General features: G+C 42.0%; 1 protein-coding gene across 6 annotated transcripts in view; it reads left to right on the forward strand.

Moving 5' to 3' along the window:
* The first annotated feature begins 1,027 nt into the window (after positions 1-1,027).
* The window catches only part of LOC141772520 (segment polarity protein dishevelled homolog DVL-1-like), a 30,112-nt gene continuing 16,437 nt past the window's right edge, over positions 1,028-14,702 (forward strand). For 3 of the 6 annotated variants that reach the window (XR_012594911.1, XM_074643577.1, XM_074643576.1), the window contains exons 1-3: positions 1,029-1,500; positions 8,821-8,890; positions 11,880-12,001. Coding sequence is in view for 4 of the 6 variants with exons in the window: in XM_074643577.1 (XP_074499678.1) it covers positions 1,331-1,500; positions 8,821-8,890; positions 11,880-12,001 (362 nt within the window). In the remaining 2 variants the exon portion in view is untranslated. Of the gene's footprint in view, positions 1,501-8,820; positions 8,891-11,879; positions 12,002-14,702 lie in introns of all 6 variants that reach the window. The other 3 variants (XM_074643574.1, XM_074643575.1, XR_012594912.1) reach the window with 2 other exon arrangements.

The following is a 14,702-nucleotide window of genomic DNA, read 5'->3' on the forward strand; positions in this document are numbered from 1 at the left end:
ACTGTTATTTGTAATTATTGTTATGGACATAAATAATATTTAATAAGCCTATTAATGGTGTAATTAGCCTATGCAATCATTAGAGTGCAGCTTCAGCTTTTCTCCTTCTTCCTCCCCAAATCTCTCAGTGCTACTGCTGTATTTCTTTAAATTTATTTTTAAATTTAAATATATATGTATATTTTTTATTTATTCATTTGCACACATATAAAACTGCACAAAATCCAGTCAATGAAAAAAAAAGAAATGTGTCAGGAGAGGTCAAAAAGCCACAGGTTTATACAAAGGACCTCCCCCCAACCCCAGGAGAAAAAAAAACAATAACAAAAAGGAAGAAAGATCTAAACTAACATAATTTTAAAATGTGTATATATGTGTATATGTGTATATATATATATATAATTTTTTTAATATGTATATATATATATTTTTTATTTTAAAAATAAAGAAAATACAGTAGCACATATATATACATATATATGTATATCTTACTTTTTCATACTTATAATAATATTCTTTTAATTTTAAAATAAAATGTTATATTAATGTTATATTTCATATTATATTTTTTGATTATTTTATAGGATTTTAATTTTAGGATATTTTTCTATTCCTTGGGTATTTGTCTGTTATCCCAAAAATAGGTCGTCATGTCTTTCAAACTACTACTACAAAATATATATATATTTTTTTATTAGAATATCATTTTAAATATATTTAATTGTTTTTTCATTTAATTGAGTTGAATTGCTACCGCGTCACACAGTAATCTATCCCACTGTTATATATCAGAGTTAATAATTAAGAAAGCAACCCAGGCGTCTCCATAATAAAGCCAGTCCACTTCCTCTTTGTTCCAGTGCAGCCTGTATTATAGCCCAGCAGCCTGCAGCTCATACGGTGTATGAGTGTTGTTGTATAAGACGCAGACATCCAGGCCTCTGCGCACAGCACCAGACTCACCACTAGATGACAGCACTGTCTCACCAATTAGCCCGTAAAAAAATAGCAATATTCCCAACTCCATATCAGCAAGGATGTGGACTGTCCCTTCCTGTTTTAGTGCCGAGAGAGCCACCGTACCGACTCACACTGGAGCAGGAATACAGGCGCTCATAACGAGAGTATTATGTCTGGATCTCCACCGTGTTCCTCCAACGCACCGAGCAGCTTCTACCACCGCCGGGTGTTTCTGTAATTAGTGGGAATGCTGTTATTATGTTGTTATTATTGTCCGGGTAGCTGGTAACATAGCAGGCCTGTTTTATTGCGCTGCACAACCCTTGTTCCTTTCCTGTGTCAATGATTGTCCTCAACCCTCACTCTCTCAATGGCGGAGACTAAAATCATATATCACATAGACGAGGAGGAGACTCCTTATCTGGTCAAACTGTCCGTCTCTCCGGACAAAGTCACCTTAGCGGATTTTAAAAATGTCCTCAACAATCGGCCGGTCAACAGCTACAAATTCTTCTTCAAATCCATGGACCAGGATTTTGGGTAAGTGGCCACCATTATTATTATTATTAGCCTGATCGTCTGGCTCACTTGCTATTTATTATGCAGAGTGTTTATATATATATTTATATATATAAAAAAAGCCTTGATCCGACGGTGCTACGTTTGTGTGTGTGTGTGTGTATGTGTGAACTACAGTGCCATGTCTGTCTCCATGCTCCTGGCACCTGCTCATTATTACTATCCTGTGCGCAGTGGAGGAGACACACACACAGACAGAGTGTTTGAAGTGATACCAGATCTGTCCAGAGCACCTAATGACGCAGACCTGCGTGGATTACACAGAGCCAGACCCCTAGCCAGTCATCCTTATTAATGTCAACATATATTATAACCCATATTATATTCTATTATCAACCATGTGGAATATAAATGTGAGAGGGATGTTGACAAAAGCGTCCACATGTTCCAAGCTCTCAGGTTTCATGTTTTGTTTTTGGTTGAGCCCTGAGCATGCTTATTGTAGCATGTGATTTGCACTATAAGAGATGACCATTTAAAAAATATATATTTTATTTACATTCACTTATAAATAATAGCCTAGGGAGTTGTCTTTTTTTTCCTTTTTTTTTACACACAATGGACTGCAGGTGAATCCTAAGGGAATATGGCAACCACTATTATTATGACTATTAGCTCTGCAACCATGTAACCACCTTTTGCATTTATTTGCCCCCAGAGGAGGAGATCTGTCCAAACAGTACTACTCATAACCTTTTTTTTTTTTTCACAAATATTGTATTATAAGCCGTGTTATTACAGTAATGTGTGTTTGTTTTCCTGGTGTGAATGCATGTAGTTAAAAAATAATGCACTGTGAATGAGCAATTTATTTTCCATCTCTTTATCAATTTGGTCAGGTATTTAGACATAAATATAATATATACTAGGGGTGTAAGAAAATATCAATACACATGAGTATCGCGATATTATGTTGTGCGATACTGTATCGATTCTCCAAAACACTATCTATTTTTAAATAACCTCTTAAAAATCTGACCGCCCCACTGTTGGGCCGGGCCAATATTCGATCTTTCGGAGGTTGTAGCCGGCTCAGTTGTGAAGCTATAGGCACCATATGAAACTACAAAACCTACGGAATCCATTGGTACCAACCGTGTCATACTACCTTGTAGAGAAGAAGGCTAAATAACGCTCCAGTTATAGGCATCATTTTGGCGAGGAAAAACTGGCATGGCGATTTTCACAGGGGTCCCTTGATCTCTGACCTCAAGATATGTGAATGAAAATGGGTTCTATGGGTACCCACGAGTCTCCCCTTTACAGACATGCCCACTTTATGATAATCACATGCAGTTTTGGGCAAAAACTTTGCAGTTTTTTGCATGCAGTTTACAGTAAATGTGTTATTTTTGGCTGATCTAAAATAGTTTATTTCCCGGTGTGTTCTATATACTATAACAGTTTTCCTAATATTAAATTTAAAAAATGGCAATATATCGCCTTGTTTACATTATCACAATTATGTATATCGCAATATATTGAATCGTTACCCCAGTATCATGATACATATCGTATTGCCAGATTCTTGCAGTATTGTCATTTACTGTAGTCAGCAGAGAGAGAGACATTAAATGAATGATTAAACCTACAGTGTAGCATTAGTTATGGAACAAAAGAGAAGATTTCAGAACACATAACATTAGCAAATGATTGAACTGTGGACTAATTTAGTAGAATTTGTCTTTTCTGTAACTCAATTGTATTCTTTTTTACGGTGAACTATACCCCAGAAAGCCACTTCCTCTACCCACTGGATGCTGGACTTCATGAATATTAGAAATATTCATTTCCCCCCTTTTTGTTTTCTCTCTTTGTAACCCCCATCCTGATTCTCAGGAGTTGCCGCAGCTCTACGAAAGCTCTCCGTCTCCCTCGGTCAGCGTGATCTACTTGTCTCAGGCCTCTGCTGAGGATGACATATTTGTGTCAGCGCCCGTTTCTCATTCCAGTCTGAACAGTCATACATGGGGCCCACACACACACATTAATATCTAGCACTGTAATCACACACACGATTGGAGGAAATGCAGAGGCAGCCAGTGTCTTTAGAGCCAAACGTCATGCATTTCCACTGCAGCCTGACCTTGTGAGGGAAGCTGGCTCTTCCTGGTGGCGGGCTCGGCTCGATGCGCCGCTTTGTCCCCCCCCCCAGCCCCGGCTTCCTGCCTCTGTTGCACTGCAGGCCCGGGCTGCTCGCTGGGCCTCAGGTGATCGACAAGCAGATTATGGAAACAAACAAAGCGTGTTTGCTTTCTTCACATGGAGACGTGTGTTGCCGAACGCCGGCTCCTGCGTGTGTGCATCCACGAGGCATGTTAAATAATGTCGTGAATTGGACATGTTTTCACCCAGAGCTGTTATACACCGCTTATAAAGGCGTCTCCATCAGCATCCCAGCCTTTTGAGTTAAGGTTGAATATTCCGGCTCTGCGAGTGCCGTATGGTACTGGCACAGTATGGAAGCAAAACCCAGTCAAAGGCACACAGAGGATAGCAGCGCTTTGTGGTAGCCATACTGGCTGTACTGCATACACACAGACAGTATGGCTGCTGGAGAATTAGCAAGGGAGGAATAAGACTGCTGAGCAGAGAGGGAAAACATCAAATCCCTTGCAGTTATAGACGGTGTTTGAAATGTAAATGAGCAGCCAGTGCAAGGTCCTCTGTAGTAGACCCCCTGCTGTGCCGGAAAAACCAGCCATTCTCTTATGGGATTGCTGAACTACATTTGTGCAGGCAATATCAGCTCTTCAAGCAATGTCCACACAAATTTGATAAATGGTCCTTTTTCCCCCCAAAATGCCTGAGCTTGCCGCAGCGAACATGCCATTTCGGTTTCCCCATGGAATCGCATGGAATACATGTAAGCATGGTCTGTGGCGTTTCTGTCCACGCAACAGAGCACAGCAAATTAAACGATGAACGTTTCTTTGTGCACATTTCATACCTCAGTTCTCCCCCCCCCCCCCACCCCCCCCGTAATATTCATTCATTCATCAATATTCATAAGACAGGAAGCTTAGCGAGGCTGTGTTGTTTTCAAGCAACCCACTTGGCTTCTTTTTCGGAGACTTCAAGGTGATGATATGGCGTTTTGTCATTGCCACTGGTGGTGGTGGTGAGTGGGTTTGAGACCTCACTATAATGCAAGTCACAGAGGCACTCTGGAGCTGAGGAAGCAGCCAAGCCGAAGCTCTGAAAGAAACAGTCTTGTTTGTGCCTTAGAAAAAAAATAGGGGAGGTGGGGGGGGAGCGCTGGTGGTAGGGGAATCTTTCTTCTGCTGAGGTAGGGGTGCAGAGCCCCTGTAGTTAGAGGACAAAAAAATCTGCAGCTTTCTGCACAAATGCACCCCTGCCTCACCTCGCCTGTTTGAGGATAGTGACAGATTTCGAAGGTTATGCTGCATTTGTGTGTCGCAGCATTAACGACAACGCTCTTACTGTGATAGTGACGATACAATATGTGTCAGATAGTGACATTATGAATAGAAAAGGACCGAGAACACCTGAACTTTGTCATTATGATGCTGTGAAAATCACACGGTTACACTGCTAAATGTTGTGCTGCTATTAAAGCTGAAGTAGGTAGAATTGGAGCAAATATTATTAAAATATATTTTTATAAGTAGAGCATGAGACAGGTAATCTGAAAAAAATCATGTGCCTCTGTGTCCTCCGGTGCTTCTAATGGCATCTGCAAGATTTCACAGACCGAAAGAAAACAACCAATCAGAGCCAAGCTGGAGCCTGCCGTCTCTGAGCAGCTGTCAATCACTCACAAACTCAGATCAAACGGTCAAACTAGGCAGCGCTGATCAAATATGAATCAATATTCTGTTACTGTAATGACTATTTTTATACACAAATGTTTTCAGAAACATCTTGTAGTGTACTGTTTAGCTGTAAGATGAGAAGGTTTGTGGTCCGGCAGCCATGTTGAGATCAGTTGAGGAAATACCAAGCACCGCCCACCAGCCGGGGCAAACTTTCTCATTTTACAGCTAAACGGTACACTACAAGATGTTTCTGAAAACATTTGTGTATAAAAATAGTCATTACAGTCACAGAATATTGATTCATATTTGATCAGCGCTGCCTAGTTTGACCGTTTGATCAGAGTTCAGGAGTGATTGACAGCTACCTCCGTGAATGAACAGCCAATAGGAACGCTCTCTCTCTGAAATCATCTGTGATTGGCCAAAGTCTCCGTCATGGATTTCGATTTTGATCAGAACTCTAATTTTCTCTCAGAACACTTGAATTACAATATGCTGAAAGGGTTATTATGGAATTTTAACAGCTTTCTAAATTGAATTGAGCTGTTTAGTGAGCTATATTCGGTGTCATAGTGAAGTCAGTATATTCACAATCTTGTTTGACTACAAATATTTTGCTTCCCTGTTTAGAGTATCATTAGCATCAGCCCACCAAAGTCCTTGGACTGCTGGCCGGTGTCTGGCTTCTCCTGGTTTCTGGTTTAGGCTGTAACTACCCAGCCCTCCTCTGTCTCTCAACGCATAAACAAACACGTTTAATCTTCCCCAGCTACACAAATATCCCCAGCAGTGGAATATTCAGCGATCACCAGGATAAATCTTGTGTCATTATCCTGTGAAATCTGTTAAGACCTATTAAAGCTGTCAGCTCTAAGAAATCAAATGTGTGACAGCAGCCCGGACCAGACATATGCTTCTCTAAACAGGGGCTACTGTTAGTGTGTGAGTGTCTGTACTTGTTAATTGTTCAGGGTGGAACTAACACTGCTGCTGATATCAGATGGAAATGAAAAGAATGCAGGTCATGGGTATTTTACCGCATGATAACGACGTCATCTGTTATGATTGGAATTGTTTCTCGGGTTCTTCTGGTTTTAGTTCTTGGGACAGACGGAGATGTGTTTAGGAGATTTGTTTTGCATGCCAGTTCTTTCAGAAACCTTAAAATACAGTTACACTGGTGAATTGTGCAATTGGAACAGGCGACCTTATTCCTGTCAACCATTAGGAAGAAGAAGCTGACGTTTTATTTGTACAGGGCCACTCCCACATCCTCACAAGTCACCTTACAGCTGGTCGCGCAGCTCGAGAGAGAGGATGCAAACACTTCCTACCTAACAAGCAGCCGGCAAAGCCAGCACTCGCCTCCCTCCCTTTTCCTCCCCGAGGTGGAACAGGCCACAGCGGCACAGTCTGTGGTCGTCACTTCCAGCCACAAGGCTACGTTATCTCCGTCCACCACTCCCAGCAATGCAGCTCCCACAGCAGCAGCAGCAACAGCAGTGCACGCAAAAAAAAAACACAACCGGCTTCTGGCTAATCATTTCAGTAGCGGGGAAGTTCTGGCAAACAAGAAGTGGAGAAAATAAAGCTGTAAAGTCGCTGTCAGAGACACCCCTGCATAAAATCTTCTTAGGCTTTCCTGCTGCTCTCAAATCGTGCCTCACCCTTTTCATGTTCTGCGTTCAAAGCCAAGAAGCTAATGTGAGATCTCCACAGAGCCTCAGAAATGTTTGGTCGGACCAAATTCTGGGAAAATCCTTTGCGAAAACAAACAAACAATATGCACAAAGACATACAGGGGTTATAATGGAAAATGTGTAGATACATCAGGGTGTTTTAGCCCTGTGTGTGTGTCAGTGTGTGTGTAATGTGTGTATGTGAGGTGTTTGCCAGCTCATCTCCTGTACCTCTTGGCTAGCTCCAGGCTTGATCCATGTGACACGAGCCAAGCAGGTGTGGTGGCCGGTTGCTGCTGAACTGTGTCCCAGCAGGTCAAAGGGTAACTGGGAGGTATTTTTGTTGGGAATTTACAGCCAAAGACAAACACACTGAGGGAGGCTCACACACCAGATCACTCTATTAACGCACACTCATCTATCTATCTATATATCTATCTATCTGTCTAATCTGTCATTAGTTAATCATGATTAATCGCAAATTAATCACACATTTTTTTATCTGTTAAAAATGCACCTTAAAGGGAGATTTGTCAAGTATTTAATAGTCTTATCAACATGGGAGTGGGCAAATATGCTGCTTTATGCAAACGTATGTATATATTTATTATTGGAAATCAATTAACAACACAAAACAATGACAAATGTTGTCCAGAAACCCTCACAGGTACTGCATTTAGCATAAAAAACATGTTCAAATCATAACATGGCAAACTGCAGCCCAACAGGCAACAACAGCTGTCAGTGTGTCAGTGTCTTGACTTGACTATGACTTGCCCCAAACTGCATGTGATTATCATAAGGTGGGCATGTCTGTAAAGGGGAGACTCGTGGGTACCCATAGAACCCATTTTCATTCACATATCTTGATGTCAGAGGTCAAGGGACTCCTTTGAAAATGGCCATGCCAGTTTTTCGTCGCCAAAATTTAGTGCAAGTTTGGAGCGTTATTTAGCCTCCTTCACGAGAAGCTTGTATGACATGGTTGGTACCAATGGATTCCTTATATACATATCAATGGTCTGTTATACATAGCAGCGGTGTGCTATAAAGAAATAACAGACCGTAGAATTGTACCGATGAGAATTGAGTATTCAACAAAGTTGTGTAATAAATAGATATATATCTATATACAGTATAAGACCCATTCATTACAGATGTATGGCCCTATCCTTGCCAGTTTGACCGGCCCTTATCACATTAGATAGATAGATAGATAGTAACTTTATTGATCCCGAGGGAAATTCAAGTTTCCAGCATCACAGTTCCATACTGCAAAAACATGTTAGTAAAAAGGCAGTAAAAAAGTTAGTAGTGCAAAGTACAAAGAAATATACCAGATATAAAAATACAAGGAGATGAAGAAAACTGTTAAAAATGAATATAGTGCAGGGTAACTCCAGTAGCTTAGTCTATGAAAGTGCACTGTGTGCATTATTATCTGTCCTGCAGACCGTCCTCCTTTGTCCACCCCCCCCTCCCTAGAGAGGTGTTGTACAGTTTGACGGCTCGGGGGACAAAGGACATTGTTGTGCTTGGTGTTACTGGATGGACAGCCATGATGTTGATGATGAAATCAATAAACAGAGGCTCAGACTGAGAGTGTCATCGCTGCTGCTCATTGAGCTCCCCCGTGCTAGTGAGGGTGCAAAGCTGGTTGAAAGCCATGTGGAAAATATGACTTACAAAGCGTGAAAGTCTCTCAGTGTGTATCAACTAGTCAGAGAAGGAAGGGAAGTGTCTCCTCCAGACCGTGCACCGTGTTGTTGAGCTGAGTCTGTGTCCTTCTCCTGCCTGACTGCATCTGTCTGCTCGTTCCCCAGGGTTGTCAAAGAAGAGATTTCCGACGACAACGCCAAGCTGCCCTGCTTCAACGGGAGAGTAGTGTCCTGGGTAAGTGAGACGGATGGTGCCCCCGTGCTGCCCCTCTCAGCAGGCTGTGCAGCCTCAGCTCAAAACAAAGATATGTGGAGCACTCGTGGATCATGTAAATGTAGCCATGTAACGCCTCCACAGAGCTTTTTGAACACTCTTCACCTTGATCTCACTGTTGAGCTGCGTTTTATAGATGTAGGGTGATTCCATTAGGTATTAAACTTAGCGACTGTTACATAATACAATCAGAAGTAGCTGAGTTTGACTGCTAAAACAAGAAACATCATGCCATCTACTGTAACATATCTGATGGTCAGTTACTCTATTGACTTGTGTAGCTTTATAGTGATTTGTAATTATGGAAGATAGGCAGCGCTGTGAGCCCGAGTATCCCTACAGGGATAATAAAGTCTGATAAATCAAATCAATCTGTCATGTTAAAGGAGGATTTACATCTTAATCATTGCTCTGTCGTACAGAACAGAAGACAAAGCTCTGGCTTTAAATATTGATGGAAGACTAAGAGCAAAGATGTATGAATTAGTCTGACATGTTTAATCTACTTGGTGGCTTTTTGTCAGTTTCTTTTAACAATCCAGTATAAGAATATTGTACTTTATTGATCTCTGTGGGGAGATTCATTAGTTTGCTCCACAGGGAGGTCAGAGGTCAGAATCAGTTGTTAGGGACCGTCTTGCTCAATATCACTTACACAGTGTCGATACTAACATCAGGACTTGAAGTCTGTACTTAAATGTGGTGTCACTATACCAGAATGCTGCTCAACAACCAGTTAGACCAAATTGATGCATCTTCATGACTCATTCACATTTGATTTACCGGAATTACTCCATACACTACGCCAGTGATTCCGAGTTTGCTTTAAACCAGGGCACCCCTTTCATAAAGAGATTTATTTTATGGCCCAACCCTTTCACTTTAGGTCTTCAAAGGTACTGATGAAGTTTTTTTTATTCATTAAATTAACAAATTAAATACATTTAACATTAATTTTGCACACCAAGTGCCCAGTATATAACATTGTTAAATAACCTTATATCAGCAACCTGTAATGTAATTAGTGGAAGTGTGCTGTTGTGTGATTCTATGTGTATTTTGGCTACTTCAAATAATATAAACCAGAATATCAGAGGATCCTTTAGGCTCCATTTACAGTGACAAATCTTTACATCACTTGCTCCGACAGTCCTTATTTCTGACTGCTTAAAAGTTATGGCAAGTGTGAGCCATTATTTCATCAATCTAAGCTGCAGCATAAATACATATTTATTAACAGGGCTTTTGTTATTATGGTGTTTTCGATGTGTATTGCTTTTATCTTAAAAATTAACAGTTAAAAGTGGAAATGAACAAATCTTGGGATACCCTTTGCCCAACCTTAAGGCACTACTTAGATACACTACTACCTCTAATGATTGTTAAATTCAAAACTTAACCTTGTTTTCAATTAAAATGGAACTTAGGCCAATTCTTCTTACTATAAACAGACTAGAGAAACACAAGAAATATTCTATTGCTTATGTGCCTGATGTGATATTTTTGCAAATGTACCCTATGTAAAGTGTGTAGGGATGCACCGATCTGATAGGCTGTATCAGTATCGGGGCTGATACTGTGTATACGTATAAACCGATCATCAATGTCATTATATGATTTAGTGTTTCCACTATCAGTTACAGTCATTAAAGGTACAGTGTGTAGGATTTAGCGGCAGTGTGGTTGCAGATTGCAACCAACTGAGTACCCCTCCGCTCACTCCTTCCTTTCCGAGAGCTGCCGAGTGCAAAACCGTGGTAACGCCGTTCAGAGACCATCCTTACCATAATAACACTACTTTAGGAGCAACAGAAGTCAGGCGGCGGCTGGCGGTACCGCGGTTTTGCACTCTGCGGCTCACGTTACCACAGTTTCACAAGCGTATCGGAGAGCTATGGTGGCCTTCAGGTAACGTAAAAACACGAAAGGCTCTCTCTAGAGCCAATGTTTGGTTTGTCTGTTCTGGGCTACTGTAGAAACATGGCAGAGCAACATGGCAGACTCAGATTATACACTATAATGAAAACATAGTAATGAATATTTTATTCCATTTCTGCTAATAGATCCCCCGAAATGTTACACACTGTTCCTTTAAGTCACATCAGGTCATCCACTACTCTACAGCAATCCCTGGCCTCATGTTACCTTGCTTAAAATAATCCCAATGTACTCCATACGTTTGGGGAAAAGGGGGCCCTGATATGAGGTCAGGAATCGGTATCGGGAGAGAAAAAGTCACATCAGTGCATCCATAAAAGTATGGAGGTATTTTTTGCTTAACGATACTGTCAAACACAGAAAGAAGATATTTTTATGAAGCAGTTTTCCATAAAAGAGCGAAATCGGCTCATCCTTTCAGACAAAGCCAGTCAGCACACACCAGACACAGCACACAGACACATGCTTTGAGTCTTTGAAATGGAGCAAATAAAAAGTAGCCCACAGGACTCATTTAAGTATCTGGCAACACCGTAGTGACACCTGTGAATCCCTAAGCTTGCATTAGAATAATCGCAGTCCATCATACAGTTGTTATTCTTTCCTCGGCTGCCTGCTTTAACTGTCATTATTCCGGCTCAGATGAAAGGAGAGTAGTAGCATCTGTGTGTCGTTGTACATCATCCTTTGTACTGACACTCAACTGTGGTCTTTTAAGTTCCTACGTCGTGTTTCTCAAGTTGTTTATGCGTCGCCACCAGGCATCTCTACAGCCTCTCTGCAGCATCTCGCCTTTCCTCATGCGCACTTGTACATAAGATGTGCTTGTCTCTGGTGCCAGCATCACTGTTTGTTTATCTCAGAGTGTCGCAAAGTCTGTTGAGGTTGCTTTTTGATCTCCTCTCTCCTCACTATGGGGCCCATATCATTCAACAGAATATTTATTATTGTCTGTGTTTTCTCTCAGAGATGAATATGTATCTTTCCTTTGCCCCAACTTTCTCTCTCTCAGTTGGTCCTGGCAGAGAGTGCCCACTCTGATGGAGGATCTCAGTGCACAGAGAGCCACCCGGAGCTGCCCCCTCCTCTCGAGAGAACTGGGGGCATCGGAGACTCGCGGCCCCCCTCCTTCCAGTAAGTACTGCCTGTCATATATTAGGGGTGGGAAAAAAAATCGATTCAACTATGTATCGGGATTTTTTAAAATTTCGATTTTGAAATACATTTTTTAATGCCAGAATCGATATATTTGCTTCATTTCACTTCACATTTTAAATCCAAAGTGGTAAATGCTACATTTACAGTAAAGTATGGAAATACTTTGGGTTTCAGACATTGCCAGGAAAAGCCGTGCTAGACATGATGGCTAAAGCTGCATGCTAATAACTCTGTCATGGACAGGAAACGTTATTGTATTGCGGTAACGTGCGGTCAAGTCAGCCGTCGCTTACATCTCCGTGGTCAAATCGGTCGACGCTACAACTGTAGAGCACCCATATACTGACATTTATGTTAAATGCATTCAAACGGCCCCGATGGAGCGGAACATGGATGTTTAAACAAAACGGAGCTGACGGGGGGAGCTAGCGACGGACTTGGAGAAGTTAGCGGAAGTATATATGTGTGACTTTGTCTGGTCAAAATAAGATGTTAACAAAGAGGACTATCTACAAAATACATTTATGGAAATAAGATTGATTGGATTATATTCACCAGAAGTATAAAACATTACATGTCCCTTATAAATTAAAAAGAAAACACCACTAATTTGTGAGGGAAAAGTCTTTATCCTTTGATTTCTGGGTTGCTGAAAAAAAAAAGGTAATTAATAATTCTTGACAATGACTGATATATTTGACTTCAGGACATCTCTGACTACATACATGCTGAAAATCAAACATTTTTACTGAATCAATTTAGATATTTTCAAAAGTAAAAGTCCCTAGAAGTGTATGATTCAACTTTTTTCCATGGTCTAGCGTTAAAAAAGTTAACAAAAATTGCAATAATAAATAATAAAAATCGAATACTTAGCAATACATATCGAGTATTGTGATAGTATCGAATCGGGAGATAGGTGTATCGTCCCAGCCCTATCATATATGCACAATTTATCTCACACACGGGGCATGTAGGCAGAAGTATTAAAGCACACAATCCTGTGCACTGGGTGACCCTTTTATTTCACAGCGTGCCATATGTGCTGATCAGAATGTGGAAAGCTCATCAGAGAGATTTGTCATATCAGGCTCATATGTAGGTGGTCTATGTGTGAATGCGGCATGAAGTATGTGCTAAAGCTTGAGTGTGGGAACATGCATGGGTGTGAGTGTTTCTCCCACTCGTGTGTACGTTCCCTCCCCGCCCCCTCAACCGTGGAGTAAGGCGCTCATCGATGTAAACATGATGCGTATTCCGCCAGAGCCGCTGATTCTTGAAATAGCCTTCACAGCATAAACATCTTCAGGCGAATACTGGCACTCAGTGAGGCCCATTGTATTATTCAGTCACTCGGAGCATTCATCCATACTCGGCCTATAAAGCCATATGTGGCCCCAAAACACATTCAGAAATGGAGATTTTCTCGACAGCCTGATGAACGTTACCTGATCTCAGACTTCAAACTGGCAGATTGGAGAATATCGCTGCACTTGCTGAGGAGAAGTCCCGTGCTAAATATAGCTGGAAGGGCTTGGGGGCAGTGGGGGCGAGGGTTGTTACCATTACAGCGCTAGAGCAATATGGCTGAGGCTCTATATTGGGAACATGCAATCTGTCATGTCTCAGTGTATCTCTTTATCCAGTGTTTGACATCTCAGCTCGCTTTTGCCCTCTATGGGCTGCCCCCTGCCGTTTGGCTGTCAGCTGTCCTGATGATTTTATTGTTCCCGGCCAGCTTTCACCAGGACTACCGCCACCTTGTGGAGGAAAGCGCCAATGTGTCGGCCCCCTTTACCCCACGTCATTTCCCTCCCTCCCTCCTTCTCTCCCTTTCTCTTTGAGTCAGACAGGCAGGCCTTTCTCTCAGAGAAACAGCGTGGTAAATTCCCTATAGCGAACCTCCCCTCTCTTTCTGAAATGAACCCAGTTGTTCCACCCTTTTACCTCGCTCTGTAAACAGCTAGAATATTATTAACACTTCATTTTCTCTTGTGCTTTATTCATGCGTTTCATGTGTTTGTCGGCGTGAATGGCTCTATTTGATGAATGCGCAGAATAGGTGTTTTGGGCTGAGAATGCAAACAGCTGATGTGCTTCTGCCTGGTAATCCGGATTAACGGACATTAAAAGCACCCATCTCCATTTCCCAAGAGGTGGGGGTGGCGATTGGCAGCAGAGAGGGGTGGGAGGGGCGCTGGTGTGTGGGGTGGGGGGTTGAAAGGAGGTGGCATTTGTTCACAGCTGCAGCCCAGCGCCTTGGATAATCTCCCCTCGGATCAGCGGACCTGCCGCGCGGCTGGTCAGCAGCCATCGTCGGCCTCACAGACGAGCAGTCACCACCACATCAAACGTCACGCAGCTTTCCAATCACCACCAATAGAAATGCGTCTACAGTGATATTTGCATACATGATGCACTGACCTGTGCTGGTGAAGCCCGGCCCAGGTGCACCCATTAGCACCCCGTCGCAGAAGCGTGTAAGCACGCCTCATTGAGCGCTTTATCCCGCCGAGTGAACACAGCAGGCACAGCATCTTGTCTACTCTTGTGTTTTTAATTTGCATTGATCATTCACGCGCTGCCACCGAGGTGATTGCTTTTAAAACCGTTGCGGGATGACGTTTGTGTATTTGTGTCTTTTTTTAATCTGTTTGTACACTATGAATATGACACT

Source organism: Sebastes fasciatus, chromosome 8, assembly GCF_043250625.1.
Source record: "Sebastes fasciatus isolate fSebFas1 chromosome 8, fSebFas1.pri, whole genome shotgun sequence".
In the NCBI taxonomy this organism is placed as follows: domain Eukaryota; kingdom Metazoa; phylum Chordata; class Actinopteri; order Perciformes; family Sebastidae; genus Sebastes; species Sebastes fasciatus.